This window comes from Sorex araneus, chromosome 11 (assembly GCF_027595985.1).
Source record: "Sorex araneus isolate mSorAra2 chromosome 11, mSorAra2.pri, whole genome shotgun sequence".
NCBI lineage: Eukaryota > Metazoa > Chordata > Mammalia > Eulipotyphla > Soricidae > Sorex > Sorex araneus.
Window position 1 is genome coordinate 11,997,689 of NC_073312.1, and position 12,382 is coordinate 12,010,070.

General features: G+C 40.3%; 1 protein-coding gene across 1 annotated transcript in view; it reads right to left on the reverse strand.

The window, feature by feature from the left end:
* Positions 1-12,382, reverse strand: part of ATRNL1 (attractin like 1) — a 749,151-nt gene that overhangs the window by 656,255 nt on the left and 80,514 nt on the right. Inside the window, exon 8 of the mRNA XM_055118743.1 lies at positions 6,160-6,415. Coding sequence (XP_054974718.1) covers positions 6,160-6,415 — 256 coding nt within the window. The remainder of the gene's footprint in view (positions 1-6,159; positions 6,416-12,382) is intronic.

Below are 12,382 nucleotides of genomic sequence, written 5' to 3' on the forward strand. Positions count from 1 at the left end.
CATCCCATTGTTCATCTATTTGCTCGAGCGGGCACCAATAGCGTCTCCATTGTGAGACTTGTTGTTACTGTTTTTGGCATATCGAATACACCATGGGTAGCTTGCCAGGTGTATGTGCGGGCGGGATACTCTCAGTAGTTTGTCGGGCTCTTCGAGAGGGGTGGAGGAATTGAACCCGGGTCGGCCGCATGCAAGGCAAAGGTCCTATCCGCTGTGCTATCGATCCACCACTTCCACTTCTCCTCTTAAATACTACCCTGGTTTTAGTCACACCACTACACAACCCAACACTAGTTGCTAAGAAGACCAGGAGTCTGCCCAGTACCAATTCTAGGGTTAATCCCCAATCATTTTACTTGACCTAGCTACAGAGCAGCAATTGGACAGCTGATTACTGTCTTGTGTCACAACCTCTCCTCATTCAGCTTCTAGCTCACTGCTCTCTCCTTTTCCTTCTCTCTGTCCTTTTACCAGTAGAACATTCGAGACCAATCCTTTTTTTTTTTTTGTCTACCCTCATTTCCTTCGTGATCTGCTCTAGACTTCGAACTTTAAAAGCGGTCCTCCAAAGGACTCCCAAATTTGCTCTTCCAAACCAGCTGCCTCTACAATTCCTGCTGCCTACTTTAAATTTTCGCTTTAGAACATAATGGACGTTTCATGTGTTGCATGTCTAAAATGAACGTCTGACTTTCGAACCCCAGTGCCCTCCAAACTGCTTCTGAATCGCAGATGACAGCAACTTTGTCGTTAGAGTTTCTCAGACCAAAGCCCTTGGAATCTTCCTTGACTCCTCTTTTATCTCAGCCTCAACACTCAACGCTCAGCACATACTATTGGCCCCGCTACCTGAGAAACACTCAACAGGGGCAAGAGAGATAGGACCAGGGTGAAGGTGTTGCCTTCCCTGCAGCCGACCCCATCTGATCTCCAGCTCAACCGGCCCATAAGCACTACTGGGGGTGGCCCTGAAGGACCCCTGAGCACCACAGGGATGGTTTGGCTAATCCTTGGCACTGCAGGTTCCACGCAGAATCACACCCATTGGCTCTTGCACTGAACCACTGGCGCAGTTGGCCAAGACTGGCCCCAAAAGGAGGCCCCCACGTCTCTTGAACACTTGCAACCCCTAATTAATTGACTGATTTGACTTACTCTGAAGATTTCCAAACTACAACCTTGCTCTGAACCACCATCATTGTGATATTATTATAGCAACTTCCTAAATGGCCTCTTTGCTTTTGTTCTTTCCCAGTTATTTTGAACTGGGAAATAGTCAAAATCAAAAACAATAGTCAAAATCATTCATTTTAATCTTGCCACTGCTCTGATCAATAGTTTGCAATGATTCCATTAAACACAGATATTTTTTAAGGCTGTCTAGAACCCTGACCTAGTTATTCTTGAACTCTATTTGTTCATTTTTATTCTCTGTCCTCTCTTCTCTATACTCTTTACTGATCCTGGAGTGTACGCTGTATGTCCTCCTTGTTAGCAAAACTACTCCCACTTCCAGTGAGCAGTCTTTCTCCAAACACCCACCTAGAAAATTCCTTCACTTTCTTCAATCCCTTGCTCAAAAAGCATATCCGGGCCTTCCTAATTTAACATGCTACTACCTCTCAATAGCCGTATCCTAATCCCCTCACCTTGCTCATTTTTATAAAATATATTATCTTTGGGGCATAGATTTATATAATTTTATAAAATATATTATCAGAGAGTCTCTTGCCCGCACGCCTGGCTGTCTTCCCAGGGGATCCTCAGAGGGGGTGGGCTCCAGCTTCCCTTCCCGCCCTGAGCAGAGCTCCGGGCGGCCAAAGACCACTGGAACCTAGCCACAGCCGTGCTCAAGGTCCCTCTCCACATGTTCGGTCAAGCCCCATGCATGAAGGTACCGGCAGAGGAACCCAGGTGTGTGTAATCCCATCAACAGCCAACATCAAGAGACTTGAAAAGCAAGTTCCCAGAAGCGCGTGGCCACAAAGCAGCCGCATGAATATCTTGTAGCCTACTTCTCCCTCTGGGAGAAACTGGCAAGCTTCTGAGAGTTTCCTGCCCACATGGGACAACCTTGCAAGTTTCCCATGGTGTGTTCATATGCTAAAGCCAGTAACAAGTTGGATCTCATTCCCCTGACCCTGAAAGAGCCTCCAATGCGGCATCATTGGGAAGGACTCGTAAAGAGAGGCTTCTAAAGTCTTAGGGATAGGATGAATGAGAGGTTACTGAGACCACTCGAGAAATTGATGATCAACAGGATTTCATGATTCGTGTGATCTTTGGGGCAGGAATGACAGTACAGCAGATAGGGTGTTTGCCTTGCATGCAGCTGACCTGGGTTCAGTCCCCAATAACCCATATGGTCTCCTGGAGCACTGCGAAGAGTAATTCCTGAGTGCAGAGCCAGTAACCCCTGAGCACCGCAGGATGTGGCTCCAAACCAAAACTTACACACACACACACACACACACACACACACAGATCATCTTATAGATAAAATCTGGACATACAACAATGGATCTGTAGCAGAATATAGTTAGCAAACCACAACAGACAAAAAAAGTGGTCATGATTCTACTCATGTATGGTATATAAAGAAAACCTAAAATAAAATACGTTTTATTGAACTATATAAATTTTTTTTTAGTGTTTGATGTATTAAAATAGTGGTTAACAGAAAGGAAGGAGGACAGAGGTAGACAGGGACAAAGGGGAAAAAATACATCATGAAAGGAATAATTTGACTTTTAAGATGACCTGAAGGTACTACATACACATTCAATTTCTTTTTAAAATTTTATTTTAAACAATTTGGTTTACAAAACTGTTACTGGTATGATTTCATACATGAAAATTTCAGGACCACAACCTCCACCAGAGTGTCCACCTCCCTCACATGTTGATTTTCAATGTTGTACCTTGACATTTATTTAGAATTATAATGGGATATTATGTTGTGTTGTTATATAATGTTAGATTATAACATTATAATTTATGTTAACATGAACTATAATGCAATTGAATACATAAATTAAGAGATTACAGTATAAAAATATTTTTACTGAATAATTTTCAATTTAGAAAATTAAATAATGTAAACATTAATCCTGGATTTCACCTGGGAAAACAGTTAAATCCATAAACTTCGGGAACGTCATCAGAAACGTAAACACTTCCAAACTGAATCAGGTATTTAGTTTCTTTTACCAAGACTTTGCCAGGGGTAAAAGGATTTCTGAAACTATTTTTAAAGCAATCTTAGAGGTTGTCATTAATTTTCATTACACTCAAATTTAATTTCCCAACTACATTTTTATTTAAAAAAATTAATGAAAGTAAAAAAAGCTATCTTCTAATATACTATGTAGTATATATATACATGCATATATATATACATATATAATATTCACTGCTATTGTCTGCTAATCTGCTAGAAGTTCTCTAAGAGTAAGGAACAATGTCTGGCACCTCATTCACTGATCTGCATGCATTCATTGAATAGGGTTTGAACCAAGTGTAAAAAATGTGCTCATATAGCTCCAAAATCAACCCAATATTTGTATATATTCCTTAGTTCAACAAAATATCTTCTTTTTTAAAACTTTAAGTCCTTTTTAAGTACTGTAAAGTTTACCAAAACTACCCTTGATATTCTGTAATCAGTTATAGCCAATAAAAAGAAAAACCTACCAACCAACATATTTATCAGTAATCTGTATCTGTACCAATGTTTACCATTCATAGAAAATTCAAAAAAATCTACTATGCCTTCCTACCATTCCTATAAAGTATAACTACCAGCATGTCTCAGGGATGAAAGAGAATATCCTAAAATCAAGCAAATGTGTAAAAATAACGAAATATATTCTGTTCACAGTAAACTATATTCAATGGAGTGGAAGCATAAAGAAGGTATAACTTATTCAATAAGCCAAAATTTATTAACTACTATATTCCAAACGTTCCTATCAGCAGAAGTTCTCTGAAACTTCTCTGTGTAAGCTTATTAGCTGGGAGTAATGCTGAAGAAGGAAGTGTTCCAAGTTTGAAGAGAGAGATTGTATGGGACAGTCATGTTGGAGAGTTAGAAGAGAGAAGAGTGATTAAAAACTATATAAGTGTTAGACATGTGAATGAGAGAGTAAGAGTGGGAAAGAGTGTTCAGGCTCTAATGAGACTGAATAATTGTCAAGTTTGGCTACTGAAAACCATGAGCTGCTCAGAGTACAAGAGGCATCTGAGGAACAGCAGAGAAGTGCTAAGAGAAGCAGCAGGTAGAGTCTAACGACCCAAGGATCAGAGCTAAAGTCTAACGACCCAAGGATCAGAGCTAGGTGATTCAAAGAAGAGAAGGACAGACCAAGAATACAGAGGAAACAGCAACAAGCATAGAGGAGCAACAAGCATCACACAGTCAACCCGACCATGCTGGGGATACAGAAAACAGACCACCTGTGATGGAGATCACAGAGCACTGAGAAGGGAGTCTTCATCTGAGCACATATGCATACCTTTGTTGGTGCCAATTGTGACCAGTAAGTGAATTTTCTCTTAAGACTCTAAATAACTTCATATAGCTCTCTATACACAACAGTGCAACATATGGGTGAAATGAGTTAGGAGATGAACAGACATAGAATGATTGCACTCATCCGTGAGATATAAAAAAAAAATGTGTGAGATGAAAAAAAAAATCATAGTTTGAGAATAATACCCAAGGACAGAAGGAACAAGGTCAAAGAGAACTGATCCATGATTGGAAGCTTGCTACAAGGGGTGTGTGTGTGTGTGTGTGTGTGTGTGTCTGTCTGTCTGTCTGTCTGTCTGTCTGTCTGTCTCGGGGCGGAACAGTTAGGATAGAGAAGAGACCACAAGACAATGATAGTTGGAAATCAGCACTCAAGAACTGAGTGGTGTATGCTGGTAAAGGAACACACATGATAATCTTTCAGTACCTGTACTGCAAACTATAATGCCCAAAAGGTGGGGGCGGGAGGGGAGAGAGGAGAGAGAGAAAGAGAGAGAGAGAGACACAGAGAGACAGAGAGAGAAGAAAAGTGCCACTGAGGCAGGGCACACGGGGGAGACTGGGGACACTGGTGGTGGGAAATGTAGACTGGTGAAGGAATGGGTGTTGGAACACTGTATGATTGAAACTCATGATCAACAATTTTGTGACTGTATCTCACCATCATTCCATCTAAAAATTTTTTTTTAATTTAAAAAAAAACACCTTTTGTTTCAAAGGGGCAAAACACTTGGGCCCCAGAAATCAGAGAAGCAGAAATTAGTGTATATTACCAAGTCTAAAGAACAATCATAGGGCATATGTTTGTGGAATTTTAAAAACAGAGCCTGCAACTGCTTTAAAATGTCATACAAATTAAAATTCTCAAGTATCAGGAAACCAAGCAAGTTCTTAAGCGTATAGCACAGTCATATGGATTGCCCTCGTCAACTTCGCACACCATAGAATAAAACTAGTATAGAAGCTAAGAGATGATTCTCTGAAAGCTACTTTAACAGAGTGATACATGCATAGAGATACTGAAGTAAGATTGGAAACAGAACCCCGAAAAGTGAAAAATCCGTAAATCACGGAAAGCAGAAAACAGATTGAAGCTGGTTTCAGTTCATGGCTCATAAGAGAAATTCAAAGAAACAGCACCATCTACTGGACATTCTCTTATTTTAAAATAGCTCTAATGTCTAGAAAGTGTGGGTAGTCTATATAACATATCCTCTCCTTAGGCTAAAAACCTCAAATATAAATATTAAAGAATAAAACATAATATAAAGCAAAATCAATTTTGAGTCATTCTGATAATTCTTGGTTCAAGTAACTCACCAGCATTTTGAATAAAATCATGAGTAGTTTATCAAAGATAAAAATATTCCCAGCACTGCCAAGAGTGATTCCTGAGTGCAGAGCCAGTAACCCCTGCATAGTGGGTAGGGCATTTGCCTTGCACGTGGTTGACCCAGGTTCGATCCCCAGCATCCCATATGGTCCCCTGAGCACCGCCAGGAGTAATTCCTGAGTGCATGAGCCAGGAGTAATCCCTGAGCATCGCCAGGTGTGACACAAAAAGAAAAAAAATATTCCCACCCAATAAATAACAAAAAGGAGACAGTTACAATTTCAAAGTAACTCACAGATATGATACTCCTGTATGCTGCTTGTATAACCATATATTGAAGAATATCCAAATATGATTATCATGACGACGTCCCTACTGTCCAGTTCCATAATATGTGCTGAATGTCCCTCCACCGCATACTGCTGGCCGTGCCCAAGGACAGTAGGAGTCTTTGTACTCCAAGACTGACGCTGTATGTTAAAGATCCACAATTCATCTGTAACATTGCCATCACTCGTTTCGATTCTGCCTCCATACATAAAGATGTCCTCCTAAACATGAAAGCCATATGGTAAAGATAAAATAGTCATTTCTTAACAACAGACATTTGCTAAATAAAAACGTTAAAACTGAATAACAGCATGCAAAGGACAAGGTTCTCGTTTGGAAGATAAAGTGGAAACCAATGAGTTAATGAGAATTGATGATTGTTATTAAACTTTTGCTTACTGACGTGGCAAACAGGGGTCAGAGAGATTTCGCAGTGAGTAAGGCAACTGCCTTCCATGTGGCTGACTGGGGTTCAATCCGCAACATCCTACATGGTCCCCAGAGCTCTGCCAAAACTGATCCCTAGTTGCAGAGCTAGGAGTAAGCCCTGAGAACCACTAGGTACATCCCCCCCCATAGCCCCCATCAAAAAAATAAACAAGGCACACACGTTCATGCTTCCAAAAAGTTATTTTAAGATATTTAGTTTTTAAAAGAGTCCCTAGTTTTTATGTTTTACCTACAAGTTAAGTTCCTAGTTAATACATGTGAACTTTACCATCTATATGTATACTCTTTTGAGCTATTCTCAGTCATTCATTGCTTTCACTAATCACTGGATCACAAAAAAAAACACATCTTTGTATTTTATAGAATACTTTTTATTACCATTTTATTTTTCATTGCTATGAGTTAATACATCTCAGCAATTATAAATTACACATATTATTTAGAGCATATAGACTGAAGTGATACATAAACAGAAATTGTTGGTACTTCAACAATACAAGAATAAAAAAATTTTCTTTGAGTTCATTAAGAACACCTATGAAAAACACACAGCTGACATATTTATTAGTAAAGGATGGATATTTCTCATAAGCTCAGGAAAAAATAAAGATCCTTCCTTTAGTCACTTCCATTCAAACTGAGACGGTCATTCTTTTTTTGTTTTTTCAATTTTTTAGTGAATCACCATGAGAGACCATTACAAAGCTTTCATGATTGAGTTTCAGTCATACAATGATTGAACACCCATCCCTCCACCAGTGCACATTCTCCACCGCCAGTGTCCCCACTATCCCTCTCACCGCCCCCAACCCATCCTGCCCCCTGCTTCTGTCGCAGGCACCTTTCTTCTTACTCCCTCTCTACTTTTGGGCACTATGGCTTGCAATACAGACCCTGAGAGGTCATCATGTTTGGTCCATCTTTTTTTTTAATTTTTATTTTATTGAATCACCGTGAGATAGTTACAAGCTTTCATGTTTGGGTTGCAATCTCACAATGATCAAACACCCATCTCTACACCAGTGCACATTCCCCACCACCAATACCCCCCTTTCCCACCCTCCCCCTGCCTCCATGGCAGACAATATTCCCCATACTCTCTCTCTACTTTTGGGCATTATGGCTTGCAACCCAGACACTGAGAGGTCATCATGTTTGGTCCATTATCTACTTTCGGCATGCATCTCCCATCCCAACTGGTTTCTCCAGCCATCATTTTCTTAGTGATCCCTTCTCTATTCCATCTGCCTTCTCCCCTCCACTCATGAAGCAGGCTTCCAGCTATGGGGCAATCCCCCTGGCCCTTGTATCCACTGTCCTTGGGTGTCAGCCTCATGTGATGTTATTCTATACAGCACAAATGAGTGCAGTCCTTCTATGTCTGTACCTCTCTTTCTGTCTTTACCTCTCTTTCTGACTCATTTCACTTAGCATGATACTCTCCGTGTCTATCCATTTATAAGCAAATTTCATGACTTCATCTCTTCTAACAGCTGCATAATATTCCATTGTGTAGATGTACCAAAGTTTCTTTAACCAGTCATCTGATTTAGAGCACGTGGGTTGTTTCCAGATTTTGGCTATTGTGAACAATGCTGCAACGAACATATAGGTACAAATGTCATTTCTTCTGTGCTTTTTTGCATCCTTGGGATATATTCCCAGAAGTGGTTTTGCAGGTCATATGGAAGCTCAATTTCTAGTTTTTGAAGGACTGTCCATATTGTTTTCCAGAAAGGGTGGACCAGCGAGACTGGCATTCGTAACCAGAGCAAATAGGCATACAAATGAATACGTGCACTCAATTAGAGAGGAGTCAGTAAAACAGTCCTATCCACAGATGGCATGAACTTAGTTATAGGTAAATATATATCTTAAAGATATATAGTTATTTAAAAATGAATGCTATTAAATGGGTTCAACAGGGAAGAACACAAGATCAATGTACAAAAGGATTATTCTATTTCTGTATACTTACATGCAAAGATTAAATTAAGTACATTTAATGGTAAATATAACAAAACAAACTTTTGTGTTTGGTAGTTTTGAGACCACAACCCACAGTGCTCAGGGTGTCAGGCACTGACCAGAGGCCTCCTGCATTCTTAGGGGCCTTTGCACAGGGCTTAGCGCACCGAGCTCTCTCCAGCCCTGTCACTTTCACTCTTAAAGCCACAAAACATTTCTGGAAGAAAGTTTATATGGGCATTCCTCAAAAAGCTAGAAACTGAGTTTCCATATGACCCAGCAATGCCACTTATGGAAATACACACTGGTGGCCCAAAAACACACAGTAGAAATGCCACCTGCATTTCTATGTTTATTCATAACAGCCAGAATCTGGAAATAACCCGAGTGCCCAAGAACAGACGACTGGTGAAAGAAACTATGGTACATCTACACAATGGAATACTATGCAGCGGTTAGGAAAAAAGAAAGTTTTTTCTTTATTATAAATAAAGCACATGGAGAGTATCATGCTGAGTGAAATGAGTCAGAAGGAGAGGGATAGACATAGAATGACTGTATTCATATTTTTTAAATTAAGAGACTAATACTCAAGGACAACAGAAACAAGGGCCAGGAGGACTGGTCCATGGTTGGAAGCCTGCCTCAGGTGCTGGGGGAGAAGGCAGTTGGGATAGAGAAGGACCACTATGACAAAGGCAGTTGGAAATTATCACTCTGTAAAAGAACTGTGTGCTGAAAGTAGATAAAGGAACAAACATGATAACCTCTCAGTAGCTGCACTGCAAACCATAAGGCCTAAAAGGAGAATGAGAGAGAGAGAGAGAGAGAGAGAGAGAGAGAGAGAGAGAGAGAGGGACAGAGAGATAGATAGATAGAGAGAGAGAACCTGCCATAGAGACAGGTCGGGGTGGGGATGGGGGGTGTTAAGAAGGAAACTGGGGACATCGGTGATGGGAAATGTACACTGGTGGGGGATGGGTGTTGGAACATTGCATGGCTGAAACCTGATCACAAACAGCTTTGTAACTGCATATCTCATGGTAATTCAATTGGGAAAAAACAAACCCTCTGAAAAAAAGAAAAGAAAGAAATTCTGAAGATCTAAATGAGTGAAAACACATCTTGTGGCTATGGGACCTAAAGACAAGAGAGTCGAGAAGACAATAGTCTCCAAACTTATCTACAGACTCGATGCAATTTCTATTCCAACTGGCTCTACAGAAGCTGACAAGTTGATCCCAAAATTTACATAGACTTGCAAGGCACCCAGTGTCAATTTTGGAAAAGGAGAAGCAAAATAAGAGGACTCTCACCTCTCAATTTAAAACTTCCTAGAAAGTAAGTATGCTGCCAGCATACAGACAGACACAGAAATCCACAGAACTGAAATCAGACATAAGCTTAGAATATTCGTGGCTAACTAATATTTGACAAGAATTCCAAGACCACCCAATGGGAATGAATAAGCTCTGCCAAAAAGGAAGCTGAGAAAACTACACAGTCACTTAAAATTAAGTTGGACCCTTATTGCACACCAAAAGTGAGACTTAAAATGAATCCAAACCTGAATGTAACAGCTGAAAGTACAAAACTGAAGAAACAAAAATTTATTTTGGGGGGGGTGACAGCAGATGGTGCTCAAAATCCACACCCGACACAATGGACAAGCTGGACAACAAAAAAGATGAATCTTGATTCATCCAATAAAAACCCATGTTTCTGTGATGTTTTTAGTATCATATTCATGAAAGGCATACATACATAAAATGAACTGACTACAATGTCATCCCTATCAAAATGATATGCATTTTTGCATAAAAATTCAAAAATCTATCTTAAAATAAAAAATAAGGAATATTAAGAAATTCTGAACAGTTGAAAACAAACCAAAATTAAAACAAAGTTGAAAACAAAACAAACCAAGTGAAGAAGTCTCAGACTGTATTCATTTCAAAACATGCTACAAAACTACAGTAACCAAAGCAATGTGGTATAGGCAAAAGGTGGACATAATTAAAGTAATAAAAAAAAATACTCAGTCTGTACTGAGCATTTAAAAAATATGCAATCAAATGATTTTCAGCATGGTATCAAGGCCATTTATTTTTTTAATTTTTTTAATTTGATTGAATCACCATGAGATAGTTACAAGCTTTTATGTTACAATCTCACAATGATCAAACACCCATTCCTACACCAGTGCACATTCCCCACCACCAATATCCCGGGTATGCCCCGCCTTTCCCACCCTCCCCCTGCCTCCATGGCAGACAATATTCCCCATACTCTTTCTCTCTCTACTCCTGGGCATTATAGCTTGCAACACAGACACTGAGAGGTCATCGTGTTTGATCCATTATCTACCTTTGGCATGCATCTCCCATCCCAACTGGTTCCTCCAGCCATCATTTTCTTAGTGATCCCTTCTCTATTCCATCTGCCTTCTCCCCTCCGCTCATGAAGCAGGCTTCCAGCTATGGGGCATCCCCCTGGCCTATCAAGGCCATTGGGGGAAAAAAATAAGATAATTCTTAACAAATGGTTCTTAGAGAAACAATAATCAAATGCAAAAGAATGAAACTGGATGCTTACTTTATATCAAATGAAACATAAATTAATTAAAGACCCAAACCTATTAGTTAAAATCTTCAAAAGAAAACATGGGGAAGGAGCCATATAACATTCGACTTGGCACCATTTTTTTGACTGTGACACCAAGAGCATAGATTAAAAAGAAAAAGAAAAAACAGATTTACAGGACTATGTCAGAATTTCAAACTTTTGTACAACAATGTTTACTATCGGCAGAAATAAAAGACAGTTCAATATGCGGGAAAAAAATGTTTTAAAATTATATATCTAATAAGGAAGGTAAATATCTATAATACATTCTGAATACAAACAGTTCTATAAAACAAATAAAAATTGAGCAAAGAACTTGAACATACATATGCATATTCTCTTTAGAGAAGACATGCAAATGACTAGTATAGCATTTGAAAAGAAGCTCAATATAATTAATCTGGCCTACAGTAAGACAGTATTTCATAACCAATAAGATGACTAATATAAAAACAAGAATAAGCTGGGTAGGAAGTAGAGAGACCGGACCACTGCTGGGGTCCACAGATTCTCTGTGAAACAGCAGGGCCGCTTGACAAAGGGTTAAACTTTAATTACGAAACCTTCCCCATCCACAGGCACTAGCTATGCCCACCCGTGCTCCCCGTCCAGGCCTCAGTTCTCGAGGGGCCAGCCCCCCACCTGCCTAAGGGAAGCCAACCCCACAGTGCCGGCTTCAGCCAAAGGACGTCCAATCCCCAAAACAAAGTCTTCACCCAGAACCCTGATCTGGGGTTGGAGCTGTAGCACTTTAGCACTGAGGCACTGCTGTCCTGTTGTTCATCAATTTGCTCGAGCGGGCACCAGTAACGTCTCCATTGTAAGACTTGTTGTTACTGTTTTTGGCATATTGAATATGCCACAGGTAGCTTGCCAGGCTCGGTTGTGCAGGCGGGATACTCTCGGTAGCTTGCCGGGCTCTCCAAGGTCGGCTGCATGCAAGGCAAACGCCCGACCTGCTGTGCTATCGCACCAGTCCAGGTGGGAGGTGGTGTGTGTGTGTGTGTGTGTGTGTGTGTGTGTGTGTGTGTGTGTGTGTGGAGCTGTAGCTCCAGAAATAATGAAGATGACGAGGGATCCTTCTGCACTAGTGGACAACACAAGAAGCCCTGGAGAGACCCTGCATCTAGACCTCTCTTGCTCTC